At 40.7% G+C, this 20,270-nt stretch overlaps 1 protein-coding gene and 1 long non-coding RNA gene across 3 annotated transcripts in view; one reads left to right on the top strand and one right to left on the bottom strand.

Moving 5' to 3' along the window:
- The window catches only part of MYO16 (myosin XVI), a 615,551-nt gene that overhangs the window by 26,245 nt on the left and 569,036 nt on the right, over positions 1–20,270 (bottom strand). For both annotated transcript variants that reach the window (XM_050766698.1, XM_050766697.1), the window contains 2 exons: positions 19,000–19,158; positions 2,646–2,737 (listed from right to left, as the gene is read on the bottom strand). In XM_050766698.1, coding sequence (XP_050622655.1) covers positions 2,646–2,737; positions 19,000–19,158 — 251 coding nt within the window. The remainder of the gene's footprint in view (positions 1–2,645; positions 2,738–18,999; positions 19,159–20,270) is intronic.
- LOC126940656 (uncharacterized) lies at positions 17,333–20,153 on the top strand. Its single transcript, XR_007720854.1, has 2 exons — positions 17,333–17,428; positions 19,969–20,153. It is a non-coding gene; the product is annotated as an uncharacterized LOC126940656 (long non-coding RNA).

Raw genomic sequence — 20,270 nt, 5'->3', positions numbered from 1 at the left:
CAGCAGGGGAGGAAGAGGGAGTCCCTTTCCTTTATTTTCATCATGGTAGGTGCCAAACTTAAATGTGGGACTGGCAGGAAAAAGCCAAATCACAAATGTGCACTATCACTACTGAAGACTTTTATTTTTGAACCAAAAATTCTTTAAGCTTTATGAAACAGGCCAGGTGCAGTGGCTCACACGTGTAATCCCAGCACTTTGGGAGGCCAAGGCAGGTGGATCACTGAGGTCAGGAGTTTGAGACCAGCCTAACCAATATGATGAAACTCCATCTCTACTGAAAATACAAAATTAGCCAGGTGTGGTGGTGCACACCTGTAATACCAGCTACTTGGGAGGTTGAGGTAGGAGAATCACTTGAACCCGGGAGGTGGAGGTTGCAATGAGCTGAGATCATCCCATTACACTCCAGCCTGGGCAACAAGAGTGAAACTGTCTCAAAAAAATAAAATAAAAAAATAAAAAAATTAATTAATTAATTTTATGAAACAGTTAAATGACTCCTCTGTTCCTTTTAATGGATTATGATAAGTTCATTCTCAGAAACGGAACATATGATCTTGATTTCCATTCAAACTGTGGACTCAGTGAATTTTCCATATGATCTTTGGCAAATTACTGACTCTATTTTCTCTTTTCTTTATCTACCATAATGCCCAGACATTTTATCTTCCTTGAAGGGAGTTTATTAAAACTGCTGATGAGGCTAATGAAAATATAGACATCCTTAAAGAGAAATTTCACTTTTGGTCACCATTTAATTTTGCTGCTACATGCGCAATCTGTCCAGGACTGGATTTTATAGAATTTCTATTTAATTGCATTAGTAGAAAAGCTAAAAAGCTGCTTCTCTGTATGTGTCCATACTTCTTGTATAAATGTCACATGAGAGATAAATTCTGAAAGCCATTAAACACATAGTTTCACATAACTCTTACAGCTTCTCACCAGTAAGGAATCTGTCTCATCACGTGAGTGCCCACAATTTGCATGGAAGAGAATGAGCCTGGGTTTTCAGTTTCCTTGAGAAAAAGAAAGTGCCCCAAGATGACTGGCAGTTCCTGCCTCATCAGGGATGTCTACATTTGAAAACAAGGCCTCTTTGAAATCTGAGACTGGAAAATGATTCCTGATGACCTTTCCCATCTCTCTTTGATTCTTAGCCAAACACAGAGGAAAAGTCACAAAGCAGCCTACTATATATACCTTCTTTCAAATGACTCTCTTTGTCTAAGAACCACACTGTAGGGGCAGGCCTGGAAAGGATGTCAGATGGCCTAGCGTTGTGTTGTAATGTACAGGGGCAGACCTGGAAAGGATGTCAGATGGCCCAGCGTTGTGTTATAATGTACAGGGGGCAGGCCTCTGATACGAAAATCAAACCAGTGTTCGTGACCAGGAGGTTCCCCTCTGCACCATCTCAGAGGAAGCATCTGTGATGCTTACAAGGTAAAGTAGATGCATCTCTAAGGAACAGAGGGGAGATTAGGACAATCTATTATTGCAACCAATCAGCATTTTCTTTCTATTTCAGTGCCTGGATATCAGTGCAAGTGATTTCAGAAGATTGCCTACTGTAAGATTTATTCTTAAGATTCAAATTATTGATTTTTCTCACTACCTCATCAGTGTTATTTAGAAAAATCTCCGCTGATAATATGGCTGTGCCTCTATAATGCTAAATATTCCAAGGAAAGCTGATCATTAGCTGGATACTTGATTTCATGGAAACATCTGGATACTTGGCTGAGGTTATTTTAGATTTTTATGTAGATGTTTGACATAAAAATTGTGCTGTAACTTTAGATAAAATGAGAATCCTGTTGCTAAAGCAATAGTGTGTTAATATATTGATAACAACGTCTCCTTACTTAGCGGTTTGTGCATCACTTTGAATGCAACATTACATATTTTAAAGATAATTATTTAAAGTATATTTTAAAATTCAACATAAAAGGAAAATAAAACACTATATTCTATAATATAAATTCTTTTACTTTCTAAAAGCACCAATGGGTTGTTTTTTCTTCTTCTTGAAGTGATAATCTTGTTTATTTTGGTGAAATTGTTAGGAGCAGACACATGAAACATTTACATGGAATCAGTAATACACCTCCAAACAGTTTTGTGGACTGCAATCTCACTTTGATTTTACCATGTTCTCATGATATGTCATATTTCAAATCAATGTGAATTACATGGAAGTGAATGGCATAACTGAGATAAAATGCATGCCATGAAACCACAGGTGGTTCAAGCATTTTATTCCCAGGTGTGGTCACTAAGAGTCGTCCTATTTTAGCCAAGGCCAAATGCATAGCAACTTCATTCAGCAGGTTTAATACCATCTTCACCCGAGAATAATTTTAAACTACCACAACATAAATTAAATCTACGATATTTCATTTAAAACTATTATGTTTTAGTTTTTTTGGACATTATTCTTTATTTTGGAAACAGGTGGAAAATTGTAGTCAGCTGAGATGGAGAGAGAAGACCATTCAGCCCAAGGAGTGCAGGGCAGAGGTGAGAACAGCTGAGCTCTGCAGTCCACACAGAGCATCTATTGGTAACAAGTTAATGAATGTCTTGTCATAACTGAATCCCATCTGTCACTGCACATGTGAACAGATAGACGTCATTACCTGAGTGGTGTGACTGTCCCTGTGTCTCTGAAATGTCGAAGTCCCCGTGCCGCTTATAGACAACCGTGAGTATCCATCTTCTTCAGGTAAACCTATTGAGGTCAACACATATCAGGAATTAAGCAGTGTCTCCATTCCAAATAAAGTAAGTCATGCACTCATTACAATAAACTAGAGTTGTTATATTTTACAAATTGAAATGATGTTCCTTAAACACAAACTAAATACTAAATTTTGCAATGAAACATGGGCACGCACAGTATTGTGGCAGCTTCATTTAGGAAAAGAGGGCATATCCTGCCAAAGGAGATACAATGATAATAAAGAAATATGTGATAATAGCACAAAAGTGAGCAGACAAGTATTGGAGGGGAGAAGGGAAACTTCCAGATACTGAAAAGGTTTGAAGACGCTTCCGGGGTGAGTGACGGGTCCACTGAGTCGCTGGGGTGACTGCAGACAGCAGAATGTGGCTGCCATTCATAGGACTGCAGGGAGACGAGGAAGGGATTCGAAGTCAGAGCATGACTAAGCCTGTGTGTCTGATGAATTCCACTGGCTGTAGTTCATTTTGTGCACAAGGAAGCAAAGAGATTGGCTGAATTTCCACGAGGAAAAGGTGGGGAGAGCTGCTGATTCACAACACCAATTCATGAGCAACCACGTAGAGTAAGTTGTAGGTTTATGAAACTTTACATGCCCTCCAACAACATGAAGTCGCTATGAGGCACCAAATGATTTTATTAATTATCCTTTATGATCAAAGCAGTTTCCCACCCTCTGCACTATTGGCATTTTGGCCTGTATAATTCTTTGCAGTGGGGTCTGCCCCATGCATTGCAGGATGTTAAATAGCATCCCTGACCTCCACGCACTAGATGCCAGCAGTGCCCCCATTTGTGGCACCCAGAAATGTTCCCAGACATTACCAAAAGTTCCCTGGAGGGCAAAGTCATCCCCTCCTACACTGGCTGAGAACCACTGTGACACAGGCATCATGCATCACCGAAAGTGACTTTGATTAATAAACATGAATAGACAAAAAGAGAAACAAGAACCCAACAAAATGAATTCAACTCAGAGAACTTTAACTACTGAAGTGATTACTACTCCCCTCTGAAAGCATAATTAACTAGCACACTGTAATTGATTAAACATATACATGATTCCTAAATTAAAAATCATTAGACAATCACTGCACACTTTTCCGATTATAGGAGAGAGTTCCTCAGGGAAGTCTACACAATCCTGTCAATACATAACAAGCGCTTCCCAGTGATCTTGTTACATGTCCAGATACCTTGGTATGGAAAAGCTAACTTCATGAAGACCGGGCAGACAATGGCTGGAGAACAGATCTCAGCCACAGGCAGCAGCAGTAGCCTCAGGTGCTACGTGGGAATAGTGTCCTTAGACACTGTGGCAGCAGGACACAGGAAAGGCTCCAATCACAGTGAGTGTTGGAGCAGCCTAAAGTTCACACAGGCAGAAGGGAGCATGGCAATTCAAGATCAGGCACAATATGAAATTTCAGGAGACTAGATAAGGCAGATAGTTAGAAAAAAAAACATGTTTCCAGATAGTAGAGCACAACAAAGGGCTTGGGATTCATGTGAAGGACCCCCTCTTAGAGGGGAATAAAGGATGGGGTGCTGGGACGAAGGGGCTAATTGACAAGCAAGATAAACCTTAACTTCTACAGGAACTATAAAGAAACCAGTTTGCCAGGAGAAGACAATTGTGATCCATTTTTCAAAACTAAATTATAAATTAGAAGTTGGGGATGGATGCGGCGGCTCACGCCTGTAATCTCAGCACTTTGGGAGGCTGAGGTGGCAGATCTCCTGAGGTCAGGAGATCGAGACCAGCCTGGCCAACATGGTGAAATCCCATCTCTACTAAAAACACAAAATTACCCGGGCCTGGTGGTGCACACCTGTAGTCCCAGCTACTCCGGGTGCTGAGGCAGGAGAATCGCTTGAACCCGGGAGGCAGAGTTGCAGTGAGCCAAGTTTGCGCCATTGTACCCCAGCCTGGGTGACAGAGTGAGACTCCATCTCAAAATAAATAAATAAATAAATAAATAAATAAATAAAATTAGAAGTTGGATCTCAGAATCAAAACAGAAACTCAATTGAAAGGGTACAAGCTCAGAGCTGAATCGATAGCCTGCTGAGCACTGCAGAGAGTCAATTAAACTAAGGTTAAAAACATTTATGAGCAACCTCTGCATAAGGCACTGGGAAATACAATGAAGAATGAAGAAGTGTCCCCACCCTTGAGGAAGTCATAATTCAGTGAGAATGACACTGAAGCCAAACACACAGCAGCATGATTTCAGGATTAAGAGGAGTACAGGTCACGTTGAACGGGGTCTTGGAGAAGTCAAGCATTTATTCTGATGGAAGGGACTAGAGGAAACTTCATGGTGGTGTTGCCAAAGGACCTGGGCCTTCCAGGAGGAGGAGAATTGTGGAGGGTGAACAAAGTCGAGAAGGACATGCCTGGCTGTGAGCACCAATGTGATAAGGCAACAAAACACAAGGACGCTTCGCGGAAATGTGACCACACTTTGGAGACGAGAGGTAGCACTGCAGACTTCCCAGAAGAGACGTGCTGCCATTTTATCTAAGTCATGAGTTCAAAGGTATTTCATTCGTAACTGTTGACTAAAGAAAGGATGGGTCCCAGAACCTGTGTCAGGGCGCCACAGACAGGGATGGATGCAGTGTGGGCAGGTGCTCGCATGCAGGTGTGGAGGGCCAGGTGAGGACAGTGGGGAGGGAGGCAGGTGCGTAGGTGCTGGGGGAGACTGGCATGTGGAGGAGGGGGTGGGACAAAGGACTGAGCCCAAGAAGTCAGAGGGAAGGGGATTTTGGAAGGTTGTAGCAAACAGGCCAAGGGTCCTCATCACGGCCAACTGACCAATGTTGTGAGAAGTGGAAGGGGCAGAATGACAGCCAGGAAGCGCCAAAGGTGCAAAGGAGGTTACACGGCAGGAGGGTTTTGTTTTGTTTCGTTTTGTTTTTTTCCAGCACAATATTTTATTTCGCTGCCATATTAGAAGCAGTACCTTTTTAAGGCAAATAATTTTAAAATGACATCAAAGGCACAACCCATGAATTAAAAAAACAGATTCATATCTCTATACAAACATTAAAAATAAACATATTGATGATGCCCTAAAAATAAAACGTGTATTTTAAAAGAACAATGTAGAACATTGAAATATATTAAATAAGAGGCTTTTTAATTCTTAAAACATCCTACAGATCAAAATAAAGGACCTTCTCCCAGATATTAAACAGTGGACAAATAATAAGTGTAGAAAATAAAGGAGAAAAAAAATGAATGACTAACAAGTAATACACATATTCAATTCCATTAAGAATTCCAAGTAATGGATATGAGACTACAGTAACATTCATTTTATCTATCAAAATAACACAGTTTTAAAACTTTTTATTACAAACATTTCAGACATAAAGAGAATATGTAGTGAAACTCCATGCACCCATTCCAAGCCTTGGGGCTGTCAATTTTATCCATTTTTATCCATTTTTTATTCATTTTTCACTTAAATCCCAGAAATCATGTCATTTTAGCTGTAAATATTTGTACATGTGTCCCTAACTGACAAGAACTTTTTTTTTTTTTTAAACATAGCAAGGATTTTCTCACACAGCTAACAGGAACATTGCTAAGCAAAGGCCCCCAGAAAAGTCCCACAGTCTTGTGTGGGTAGAGAATCCCGTGGCGCATTTTAACCAGGGTGAAGACTCCAATCGTGTTGGAGGAACATTTAAAGTGAAGATAGAGCTCTTTATCTGTGCCTTCATTAAAGGGTGGAATTCTGTCCGTGAAGAAGCTTCTGCACATTCTGAGAAGCCTCCTCTGCTCCTCGTACTGCAGCAGTCTTCTCCCCAGGCCAGGCTTGGAGTTAACAATTCCCAGCTTAGAGATTCATGTGTCCCTTGCTGAACATATTCTTTCCAGAGTCGCAACAGTGTGCTTCAAAAAGTCGAGCTTTTGGTCCATTTGATACCAAACTATTTCAAAAAGCCATTCTTGCCCAAATGACAGCAAGTCAAGGTCTTCTGAAACTGCATCCACTCTACCCTACCCTCCAGATATCCAGCTCTTCTGCTCAAAGAAAACATGCAGATGCTCAGGGAACGAATTCCCCAAAGCTGATCTTCATGGCCTAATGGATATACTGTGGACACTCCATAGAACCTGCTGTTGTTCCTTTAAACTTGGGTGGGCAAAAGTCAAAAAGGCTTTGGCCTTGATTGAGGGTTTAGCAGGAAGAAGCAGCCTCTGCTCTTCCTCTCCTCCTGAATTGGAGACTGCTCAGAGCACTGAAAATTAAACCTTCCTCCAGGACACAAAGAGGAATGGCTTTTAGGACATCCTCATCACTGTGATGTAGACCTGGTCCCTGGAGTTCTGTGTGATTTTTTAAGTAATTTTGAAAAGTGAGAGACTCTGGGGCCATGAGGTCTATATGCAGAGCCCAGTGGGTTCATGCAGATTCTTATAAGAAGACAAGAATGAGGGCCAGGTGTGGTGGCTCACGCCTGTAAACCCAGCACTTTGAGAGGCCGAGGCGGGCGGATCACGAGGTCAGGATATCAAGACCATTCTGGCTAACACAGTGAAACCCCGCCTCTTCTAAAAAGAATACAAAAAAAATAGCCGGAGGTGGTGGTGGGCGCCTGTAGTCCCAGCCACTCGGGAGGCTGAGGCTGAAGAATCACTTGAACCCAGAAGGTGGAAGTTGCAGTGAATCGAGATCGTGCCACTGCACTCTAGCCTGGGCGACAGAGTGAGACTTCATCTCAAAAAACAAAACAAAACAAAACAATACAAAACAAAAACCAGACAAGACAAGAATGAGACAGAGACTTTCAAGGGGGGTACGGCACTGAATTTCACATGGCTAACCAGTTGGAATCTGTTAGTCAAATCTGTCATTTTGTAGGGACCCAAACTTGTTTAGCCAATGGCAAGGTGGTTTGAATTCTCTTTTTACATCTGTCCAGCTTTCCAAGTATTCCATTACCTTTAAATCCACTCCTCTCTTGATTTCCATGAAATCGGACATCTGTCTTCTATCTCTTGAGCACCTATTGCATGTCTCCATTTCCACCCTTCTCAATGTAAATTTCTCAAAGTTTGGCGTTCTGCATTGTTTAGTGGTCATATTTCTTTTCTTATTCCTCTTTATTATTTTTCTTCTGATGCTACAAATAACCACCATGTCTCCAGCTTCTTTGAAAATTCTGGCTTTTCTCTTTCTATCCTGGAACCCTGGCCTAAACTCCAAACCTGTAATCATCATTTACGGAAAAATCATCCATAATCAGAAGTCCTTCTCTCTCGAGTTCCAAATCCACTTATGGAATTAACCTCCTTTGGGAACTGCCCTTCCCTTCTGAAGAGTGCAGTATTCTCCCATCATTTGCCTCAAATTCTTGGAGTCGTTCTTGACACCTTCCACTTCTTGACTCCTATACCAATACAGTCTAATACTCTTGCTTCATGTACAAAACCTGCCAAGGCTTACGTGAATGAATTCAAAACTGGCACCCCCAAACTCAGTTTCCAATTCTGTTGTTCACCCTGGATAGTACAATCAGGTACACTTCTCCAAAATAGCAGACAGTACTCCCTCAAAACAATGGCAACCCTTTCAGAGACATTCTTTTTTTTTTTCTCTCTTGTTTTTTCATTTTTAATTTTTTTCTTGTTTTATATTTTTTATTTTTTTTTGAGACGGAGTCTGGCTCTGTCGCCCAGGCTGGAGTGCAGTGGCACGATCTCGGCTCACTGCAAGCTCCGCCTCCCAGGTTCACGCCATTCTCCTGCCTCAGCCTCCCGAGTAGCTGGAACTACAGGCGCCCGCCACCACGCCTGGCTAATTTTTTGTATTTTTAGTAGAGACAGGGTTTCACCGTGTTAGCCAGGATGGCCTTGATCTCCTGACCTCGTGATCCTCCCGCCTCGGCCTCCCAAAGTGCTGGGATTATAGGCGTGAGCCACCGTGCCCAGCTGAGACACTCTTTAAATTGGCATTCATGGCTCTGTAGCTCCTACATAATTGTTTCTTTCCTCTCTTATTTACTCACCTATTCTATCAGAGAAGCTGATTCACATTCGTGCCACAATACATTGTGCAGAAAATTCCTGGAAATGTGCTCCCTTCTTTTCTGATTTAAACACATTTTGAAAATCCCAACCTTCTCTATGAAGCATCCTTAGCAATCCCAGCCCACCAGAATCATCTCTTTTATCTATGCAGAAAGTAACAGACTAATCATTATTTATGGGATTCGTTTGACATTTATTGCTGACTGCCCTATTTTGCAGTCTCCTTGGTATGTATTTTCAGTGTGCTCCGTATTTTCACTGTTCACACAAAGAGGTCATCTTGTGGTGCTTAGGTATCATAGGGCTCCCATGCATAACACAAAGCCTACATGTGACAGGTGCACTTGGTGACTGTTTTGATTGACTAATGTGCACCTCTCTCTTCACTGGGTTTCCTCTTGCCATCCTGCCCTTCATATTATTTTGAATCCTCCAACCTCAATATTAAATATCCCCTGAACTCCACCCTGATATTCCTGCTTCTATTCATCCCAGAGACTCCAAATTGTAATGTCTGTCTTTGCCCTGCATACCAGCATAAGCCATCAAAGTAACATTGTGTATTTGGCTGTACACGTGGGCATTTGTGTCTCTTTCAGAAAGCACTGATCTACTATTATAGCCTGTATGGTTTCAGAGAAACGAATTCACTGCCTTGCACCTCATCTACCTCATTCATGTAATTGTTGTTTCTGTTGGATAAATCCTCATGACTCTTCTAGCTCTAAAACACGTAACACTTTATGAATAACTGTGTATGGGTAATACTTCTTGAGTATTAACTTTCTGTTAAATATTGTTGTATAAAATACAGCAATCCATGAAGTAGGTGCTTTTATTATTCCTATTTTTGAGACGAGAAAATTGAAAAGCAGAGAGGTTAAGTAACTTGCCCATGGTAGGGGAGTTAATAAGCATCGGAGCTGAGCTTCAAACCCAGGCAGGCAGAATGATGCCTTAAGCACTGGGAACAATATTCCGCAGCTAGGAAAGAGTAGAGTGAGCATTTCATTCTGTTCCTTTTCAACACTGACTTCTCAACTGCAGTGGAGAAAAGGTAATTAAATAATATCCACATTAGAAATTATTTAATGTGACTTTAAAATGCTTTTAACTAGAAGGATGAGTGGGGCAGGGCTTACTTGATGCCCCAGGAGTTTTCTTTCTTTGCAAAGGTAACTTCTATTGCTTAAAATAGATGATTTCAACATATTCCAGATTGTCAAGTGAGGCTTGCTTCCTTTTCTCTGGCTGTTAAACTTTCAGTCAGACAAGAGTATGAGTTCCAAAGAATGTGTACAATTTCCGTAAAGAAAGTGATGTTGGTGAGGCGCAGTGGCTCATGCCTGTAATCCCAGCACTTTGGGAGGCCGAGGTGGGCGGATCATGAGATCAGGAGATCAAGACCATGCTGGCTAACACGGTGAAACCCCGTCTCTACTAAATATACAAAAAATTAGCTGGGTGTGGTCGTGGGCGCCTGTAGTGTCAGCTACTGGGGAGGCTGAGGCAGGAGAATGGTGTGAACCCTGGAGGCAGAGCTTTCAGTGAGCTGAGATAGCGCCCCTGCACTCCAGCCTGGGTGACAGAGTGAGACTCCGTCTCAAAAAAAAAAAAAAAAAAAAAAAAGTGATGTTGTAAAATATATATTAAAGACATTTATGGACTCCCACCAAAGGCTCCTTGACTGGTGGATTGGATTGATTTTGAGGTGTGGCTGATGGAAACCCTTCTTAGATGTTCCCAGAACTGGTGTGGTTTGGTGCTCTAATGGCCTAAGTTCAACAAGGCGCCAGAGTCGATGCACAGAATGTAGATTTTCTGGTCCTGCAAATGATGCCCCCCAACCTTTTGCCTTAGGAAGCCTGTATTCAACACAAGTAACCCTTATTGTGCATTGAGGATGAACACAATGCAAATTAAAAATACACAATTTGCACAGAATGATAAATGTAAATGCAAACGCAATGACTGTATTCTTTCATTGCCATTTTTCCTGATACCCAGCCATATTATGTATATTCAAGGAAAAAAATAATACTGATATAAAATGCCCTAGTTAGATTTTTTTATATCTGTGTCCCCACAAAATAAACATCTTTATGTTCACAATATTTTGTTTGATAAAGCTAAAATGTTCTAACACTAAAAACTTCTCTCTAATCTAATAATAAATAACCACAAGTCCAGGGAATAATTAAGTATACAAAAAAAATCCAAGCTTGCGTTCACATCAGTAAAAGGATGGCAATTAAAGTAAGTGATAGCTATAATTACCCACACATAACTATATTTCAACAAATGAACAAACAGATAATTATTTCTGGGAAGCAGAGGTAGCATGCAGATACTGGCATTCAAAAGAGAAATGTTTCCTAGAAAATAACACTGTTTCTAATTCAATTTGAACTTTAAATTATTTTAAACATTTGTTTTCATCTTGTGCCCATATTTAGAAAGTGCATTGGCCACACTTTGTAAGTTATGAACCTGTACTAATAATTGCTTTAAGAGTTATCATATTCATGTATATATCACATGCTGCACATGTGTAATGTTTGTTCAATTTCTATAATACTGATTGGGCAGTTTTTCTGACTCTGCCCTCTAGATGGGATTTACTGGTTCCTACGTAACAAACAACATTATTTCAATCAGTAAATGCTTACTGAGGGCCTAAGTATATAGAGCCTTGTGCTGGATGTTTTAAAAATCATGGGGAAAGTTCCAGGCACCCAAAAATTCACGGCGCTCACAAGAGTAGATCAGCATAAATGTGTTAAGTTGCTTTGAAAGATTGAATTTCCAATTGAAATAATTTTCCTTTTGCACATATAACTCTTGAGATTTTCAAGTGGTTTTTAATTAACGACAGCATAGAACCAACTTTATTTTAAAATCCGTAAGCATGTTAAGGGAGAACACAGCAATCTGTGTTGCAGGCTGCGGCCATACACACTATCTGTTACATGCTGAAGTTTAGAACCCTGATACTCCCAAAGAATTCATATTATTAATTTCATGGAGCCTTTTCCACAAACATCTCCATTTTGGTCTAGAGGGTTTTTGTTTGTTTCTTTCGTTTTCGGTTATGTTTTGATATTTAGAGTAACACTTGCAGTTCTTTATTATTATTAAATTTTTTAGGATCATTTCCGAAGCTGTAGTTTTTGCCTTTTGCCTCAAAACATGGAAAACTGAAATATTTTATTTAAGAGAAGTTCCCTTTCTCCATCTCTTTCTTCCTTTTTTTTTTTTTTTTTTTAAATTGCAGAATTGTAGCAACTGTGTCCGGAATTGGTGGGTTCTTGGTCTTGCTGACTTCAAGAATGAAGCCGCGAACCCTCGCAGTGAGTGTAACAGTTCTTAAAGATGGTGTGTCCAGAGTTTGTTCCTTCAGACGTTCAGATGTGTCTGGAGCTTCTTCCTTCTGGTGGGTTCGTGGTCTCGCTGTCAGGAGTGAAGCTGCAGACCTTCATGGTGAGTGTTACAGCTCTTAAAGGCAGCGCGTCTGGAGTTGTTCGTTCTTCCCGGTGGGTTTGTGGTGTCGCTGGCTTCAGGAGTCAAGTGGCAGACCTTCGCAGTCAGTGTTACAGTTCGTAACAGCAGCATGAACCCAAACAGCAGCAACAAGATTTATTGCAAACAGGGAAAGAACCAAGCCTCCACAACATAGGAGAGGATCCTAGCAGGTTGCCACTACTGGCTCCGGCAGCCTGCTTTTATTCCCTTATCTGGCCACACCCACATCCTGCTGATTGGTCCATTTTACAGAGAGCTGATTGGTCCGTTTTGACAGAGTGCTGACTGGTGCCTTTACAATTCTTGAGCTAGACACAGAGTCACAGAGTGCTAGTTAGCTACAGAATTAGCTAGATACAGAGTACCAATTGGTGCGTTTACAAACCCTGAGCTAGACACAGAGTGCTGATTGGTGCATTTACAATCCTTGAGCTAGACAGAGTCACAGAGTGCTAGTCCTCCAAGTCTCCACTGGGTTAGCTAGATACAGAATACCAATTGGTGTATTCACAAACCTGGAGGTAGACACAGAGTGCTGATTGGTGTATTTACAAACACTGAGCTAGACGCAGAATGCTGATTGGTGCACATACGATCCTCCGGCTAGATATAAAAGTTCTCTAAGTCCCCAGCTGGCTTCACCCAGTGAATCATGCACCAGGGCTGCAGGCAGAGCAGCCCGTCAGTCCTGAGCTGCCCCTACACTCTTCAGCCCTTGGGCTGTCGATGGGACTGGGTGCCACTGAGCAGGGGGTGGTGCCCCTGGGGGAGGCTCAGGCAGCCTGGGAGCCCACTGCAGGGGGAGGAGCTCAGACATGGTGGGCTGCAGGTCCCGAGCCCTGTCCCGCAGGGAGGCAGCTAGGAAGCCTGTGCCAGCGGGCTGACACTGCTGGGGGACCCAGTGCAACCTCTGCAGCTGCTGGCCCGGGTGCTAAGCCCCTCACTGCCCTGGGTTGGCGGCAACTGCTGGCTGCTCCCTGTGCAGAGCCCACGGAGCCCACGCCCGCTCCCGCTGGAACTCGCACTGGCTCGCAAGCGCGGCCCGCAGCCCGGGTTCCCACCTGCGCCTCTCTCTCCACACCTCCCCACAAGCAGAGGGAGGAGGCTCCGGCCTCAGCCAGCCCAGAGAGGGGCTCCCATGGTGCCGTGGCAGGCGAAGGGCTCCTCAAGCGCCGCCAGAGTGGAAGCTGAGGCAGGAGGCCGAGGAGGTGCTGAGAGTAAGGGCTGCTAGCACATTGTCACCTCTCACAACCACACAAATAAAGAAATACAACACTGGCAGCTCTGCGGAAGCTCCTGTGGTCATCTCTCCAAATAGCTGCTGGCCTTCTCCTCCGAATGAAATCGCCCTCCTCACTTTGTGGCAGTTGGTTCTCTGAGCACCTCTTCCTTGTCAGGCAGGTCTGTAATTCTAGAGTGTGTGTGGTAGCATCGTCCTGGAGTCTTAAGTTACATTTCTCTAGTTACTAACGAGGTTGGAATCCATTAAAAATGTTTTTCTAAGTCGTATTCGTGTATTCTGTCCAATTTTCTTTTAAGCTGTCTTTTGTTTTTGATTTAAATAAACGTTGAATATTAGCCTTTGTTGGGTAAATGTGTTGAAAATATTTTCTCCCTATTTATGTTATTTTTTCCTTTTTCTTTATGGTTAAAACTTTTGTGTCTTGCTTAAGAAGGCCTTTCCTTTTACGAAGAAAGAAAGATGTTCTATTGTTTCTTCTATCCATTTTATTATTTGACATTTGACATACAGATCTATAATCTATCAGGAATTGTTTTGTGTGTATAGCATTAGGCAGGGTCAAGTTTCACTGTTTGCCTCACATGGATAGCAATCAATTATTCTTCCCCAGTGCCCTAACACGCCAATTTTGTCATAAATTAAGTGGCTAATTATGCAAGCTGGAGTAATATTATGTTCTTTCTCCTTCTTCCTTCCTGTTCTCTGAAAGTGTTTATGTGACATTGGAGTTATTTCATCCTTAAAATTTTGGAAAAATTTAGTGGAGAAACCATCCAATTCTGGAGCAGGAAGGCATTCAATTACAAATTGCATTAATTTAACATTTACAGTGTTATTTAGCTTTCCTACTTCTTTTGTCCATTTTCTTTAGTTCTATTTTTCCTTTTTTTGAGAATGTATTCATGTACATTTGCAAATTTATCTTGGCGTAAAACTGTTTGTAATATTCTCTTATTTTTAATTTCAGCCAGATCTGTATTGATGTCCTCTTTTCAATCTAAAATCTGTTATTTGTGTCCATTTTCTCTATTTCTCTATCCCATTGCAAGAAAATTTTCAATCTTATTAATGTTTTCAAAGATAATTTTTTAAAAGATAAACTTTCTCTTTCCTTCCTTTCTATCCCTTTACATTATTTTATTTGTTTTATATTTCAATAACTTATGTTCTTATTATCACTATCGTATCTTTCCTTCTATTTTCGTGGTATTTAGTTTTTGTTCTGTTTCTAATTTCTAGATACTTTTAACACTTGTTGTATTTGTTCTCTTGTGATGCAAATGTTTGAAGCCATACATTTCCATTTCTTAAGAGATCTTTTGTAGTAACATGGATGGAACTGGAGGCCATTATCTTAGGTGATATAACTAAGACACTGAAAGACAAATGCTGCGTGTTCTCACTTATAAGTGGGAGCTAAATAACATGTACACTTGAGCATAGAGTGTGGAATAATAGACACTGGAGACTCAGAAGGTGGCAAGGTGGGAGGATGGGATGGAATGAAGCACATGAAATGACTTAATCAGTACAATATATATTATTCAGTTGATGTGGACACTAAAAGCCCAGCCATGGCCACAATGCCGTACAGCCACATATTGACCATACTGACACTGCATGTAAACCCCTTCCATTCATACACAAAAGACATTAGTCATGTCCTAAAACTTCTGTTTTCATATTTGCCTTGTCATTAGTTAAAATGTTTGGGTTTTGAATTTATTTTGTGGTTTCTTCTTGAATATTAGAGGTGTTTTTTTTGTTTTGTTTTGTTTTTTTTAGATGAAGTCTGGCTCTGTTGCCCAGGCTGGAGTGCAGTGGCACGATCTCAGCTCACTGCCAACTCCACCTCCTGGGATGAAGAGATTCTCCTACCTCAGTTTCCCGAGTAGCTGGGATTAAAGGCATGTACCACCACACCCAGCTGATTTTTGTATTTTTAGTAGAGATGGGGTTTCACCATGTTGGCCAGGCTGGTCTTGAACTCCTGACCTCAGTGATCTGCCTGCCTCGGCCTCCCAAAGTGCTGGGATTGCAGGCGTGAGCCACAGCGCCGGGCCTAGAGATGTAATTTTTGACGTGCAAATATATGAGCACTGTTTTTGCTGCTTTTTAAATATTTGCACGTTATATCTTTTTCTTTTCTATCCCTTTACATTTAATGTTTCAGAATCCTTATGTTTTACTGTTTTCAGAAATCTTAGTTTTTAAAATATTCTGTTAATCATTTTTCATATAAATTTACATTAAATGAGTCTTTTAAAATTTATTTTAATTAAATAAGGTTTATTTTCATATGTGCTTTTATATCTACTGTCTCAGAACTTTCTACTTGCCCTATTTTTCCTATTTTACCCCTTTTTTCATTCTTTGGAGTTGACTTTTTATGATTTTATCTTTCTGTCTTTACTGGTTTGGAAATTATCTACCCCACTAATATTCTTTCAGGGGTTACCTTTGAGGTTACAACTGGCAAGGTAGGTTTATCAGTATACAATATTAAATACTATTTTACCCCTCCCATTTTTACTTGCCTTTTTAGTTATTCTTTATTCTTTCCTTTATCTGGAAGCATTCTGAGTCTGTCAATGTTTAATTCTTTTCATTTTAATTTTTTTTCCTAAAAATATCCTTAATTCCCTTTCATTATTACAGGAATTTTTGGGGGGCAGTTATTTTATTTGAGCATGTTAACTATGTTATTTCATTGTCTTTGGACTTCAGTTGCTGCTTTTTGAAGGTAGTACATATTTTTACCTCTATTTGGTCTTTATTTTATAGGTGTTTTACTATGATACACACCTAGGAAAGTTTTATGTATCCTACTCAGGCTTTGCAAAGATTTCTGTTTCATTTCTACAACAGTTGGATTGATTATGGTGTAATTTAGAGATAGTGAGATTCACCTTTTTTAGACATACAAATCTGTGCATCTACAGAGACATGAACCTTCCCGGTTGTCTATAACAACACATGTCCTTCTGAACTTCATCTGCTGCCATTATGCCCGGCCTCCAGCAACCACTCAGCTGTTTTCTGTCTCCACAGCTTTGCTTTTCCCCAAATGTCATATAATCAGGATCACACTTAGTCTTTTGACTTTTTTTTTTTTTTTTTTTTTTTACCTCAACACAATGTTTTAGCCATCCCTTTTGATGCTCGTTACAGTTGATCACTCTTATTTATTGCAGACTTCATCCATGTGCTAGTTTGGCCTGTGAGATGCTGGTGAGCTCACCTCCAGGCACTCACGGACTCCCCACCCATTGAGTGTGGCCTGGATTTAGTGACTCCATCAAATGTGACAGAGTGCTGGGGTGTCACTTTCAAGACTGGGTTATATGAAGACTGCAGCCTCCATCTGGGGTGCTGTCTCTTGGATTGCTTGCCCAGGGGTGTGGGGAGAGCTGCCGTGCTGGGAGGCTGCCCTGTGGAGAGGCCCATGTGAGTTGACTTGGATGTGAACCTTCTGCGGCCTGCCAATAGCCATCTGAGTGACCTTGAAAATGGATCAGCCTTCAAGATGACTGTGGTCTTGGCTGACAGCTTGACTGCTGTCTCACAAGGGACCTTAAACCAAAGGCACCCTGCTAAGCCACACACAGCTTCCTGGCCCACAGAAACTATGAAATAATAACCATTTCTTACATAAGCCTCCAAGTGTTGGGAGTAATATTTTGCACAGTGATGGATCACTAATACAAGCCAGTCACCAGTTGAAAGACACTGAATTTATTTCCAGTTTTATGTGATTATGAATAATGTCACCATATGCATTTGCATACAGGTGTTTATGTGAACACTGCTGTCATTTCTCTTGGGAAGATACTGAGGAGTCAGACTGCTGGATCTCATGAAGAATGTATGTTGAACGTTATAAAAATCTGCCAACTTAAATCCATTTCCTGGTGCTCTTTCGTCAGTGTTGGGAGAGGCTCTAACATTTCTCACCAAGTCTTTCTTCTGCTCATGCACTTCCTCTTCTTTCCCTAAGACTTCAGTCATCCTTCTCATTGTCCTTTATATCTCTAAACCATTGTCCAGAGTTTCCATTCTTCTGTTTTGCTTCAGTCTGTTTCGTTCTGGAGATTTTCTGAGTTATCTTCCACTTCCCCAGTTATTTTTTTGTTTGTTTTGTTTTGTTTTTCAACAACTATATCTAACTAAGTTTAACTTTATCCTCTGTTGTACTCAATTTTATTACAGCATTTTCCAATTCAGAATTTCCATTTGATGATTTCCTTATAGTTTCCCATTTCTGCTGAAATTCTCGTTTTATTTTGTGGGGGGGCTCAGTAAACATACTTATTTTAAGGCATGTGTCTTTGAATTCCAATCTTTTGAATCCCTGTGGACATATTGCAATTGACATATGTCTTGGCTTGTAATTTTTCAACTTATTTTGTGTGCTCCTATGCCTGGTTATTTCTAACTGTGTTGGACTTTGCATTTGAAAAATGGTTTCTAAGAATGTTTTGAAGCCTGGTATGCTATTACTACCCTTTGGGGTAGATTTACACGTGTTTCTCCCAGGTACCTGTAGGCCTGGTTGCTTCTGGGCAACTCAACATGGCTCTTGGTTCTGGTTCACTCTGACTCTTGGGAAGAACACTTGAAGGCCCCACCCCAAGGCCTTGGTGGGGCCACGACTCAGTTTCTTGCCCTGTAATCTGAGAAGGCAGTCAGAAGCACAACTCGACTTCTTAGCTGCCTTCTCCGAACAATGTGGGCACCCCTTTGTCCCCATGAGCCAAGCCTCAAGTGTGGGCTTCCTTGCTTCAGCTCACCTTGCACCCCACTCCCAGGTCTTCAGCTGCTTCCCAGCATTTCAGCATCGTGATGGTTCTCCCATGCCTCTAATTAGACTAAACAAACATGTTTTTTCCAACCATGCAGGAGCCTCTCAGGAATAGTTGGTCTGAATCTTCCCATCAGTTATTCCCAGAAGCCTTTGTCTTCTTTTATTTGTGAGAGAAAATACTTGCATGATCCTCAGCTTTTGTACCTGCAACCAAGCCACTTTCTAAATGTGGCACTCATTGATGTACGTAAAATACCTGAAGCCAGTCTGGCACTTACCATTTCTTTAATATTATTTTCCTTCACATTTCTTAGTTTCCAGAATAATTTTTTAATTAAAAATATTGGTAGATAATCCATTGCTGCCTTCTGCTCAGTATACTAATTTTAGACCAATTAGATTAATACTCCATAAAATTTCAGAGAAGTCAACAAAGAGTGAATACAATTCCAATTCTTTAACTGAAGCAATCACATGCTGACAACAATACCTGCAGGAGAGTTTCATGGTTTATTTTCTATTTTCCGGTTCTTAACCCTTCTTCATTTTCATATGTTAAATCCATTCCTCCTAGAAAGTTGATACAGCCTAAAACTTCTATCCATTTACTTCTGAGTTTAAAAAGTGCTTACCGTTTGAGATGGAATTTCCATTTTCAGCAGTGATAGCACTAGATAGTGAATTAGATAACTGAATTCCATGGTTATTTGCATTTCTATCTTGAGTCTCGGAAGTAATTTCTGATGTACTAGGGTCATCCCGACTACTTAGGTTCATGTTAGTTTCAAAACCTAAAATAAATTTTAGAAAACATCATTATTTTCTGATGACATGTACTGAATACACCGAATAAAACATTTGGAGAAAATAATAAAACATCAAATCAAACATTTATGACATTTAAAATAATAATAATCTTTAATCAAATTTGTGGCCTATATAATATTCACCAAATTTTGCCACAACACTGTTAAACAAAAGGGAAAGTGTTAAGTGGTACAAATAATTTGTTGCATTCAACCCTATTTATAAAGAATTTTTGATGTCACAGATCAAATAACTTGTCATTATAGTATTGCCTATCATGAGAAAGCAATGAGTTCATGTTTCAGGAGTTTTCTGAATTATTAAATTTAAATAAATGTAGGCAATCTAATAGCTTTGGAAAAAATAAGAAACACCTGAGTGAAAGAAACACTATGGTGCTATTTTCAACATCACTATAAACATTTTTAGTGTCCATATTGGAATACTAAACTTCCACACTCAACTTCTGCATTCTGCACACTAAGATAATTACTAAAATATGTAATGCGTGTCCTATATTAAGTGTTTTGAGAGGTGGGAACACAGAAGCCACTGTCCAAATTCCACTGAAGGGCCTAATGAAGACTTTTAAAAGTGATGTAGTATTAATAAAGCAAAACACAGCAAATGCTTGCTCTTTGGAGCAATATCTAACGGAGGTAGGTTTTCCCATGGTCACTGCATTACCCTTAGGCACACAATCAGACTTTGCAAATCAGGCACGACTGTCCATCAAGGGGTCAGACGTCCCCCCATCACCACCTCTGCCAGGTTTCCTTTCTCAGACTGCACAGGTGCACCTGGGATTGGCTCTTGCGTCCCAAGGAACCTCAAAAAAGCTGCAACCTATTGGACACTTTTGATTCAGCATCAGGGATATGTGTGAGACTGGTTCTTTTCTGTTGGGACACAGTTGATTCTGACTGTCTTAAAGTTAGGCCTTTCTAAAGATTTAGGCTAACAAATTATTTGAATGGGACAACACGCATCATTTGCTTTGTTATACTTTACATATGGCAGAACAGTGTTTTACCACCCCAATCCCAATCAGCAGTACTTCCATAGGCAGACATGTTATCCCTATTTTGCTGAAGAA

The sequence above is a fragment of the Macaca thibetana genome, chromosome 17, assembly GCF_024542745.1.
Source record: "Macaca thibetana thibetana isolate TM-01 chromosome 17, ASM2454274v1, whole genome shotgun sequence".
In the NCBI taxonomy this organism is placed as follows: Eukaryota; Metazoa; Chordata; class Mammalia; order Primates; family Cercopithecidae; genus Macaca; species Macaca thibetana.
This window is presented reverse-complemented; position numbering and strand designations above follow the sequence as displayed.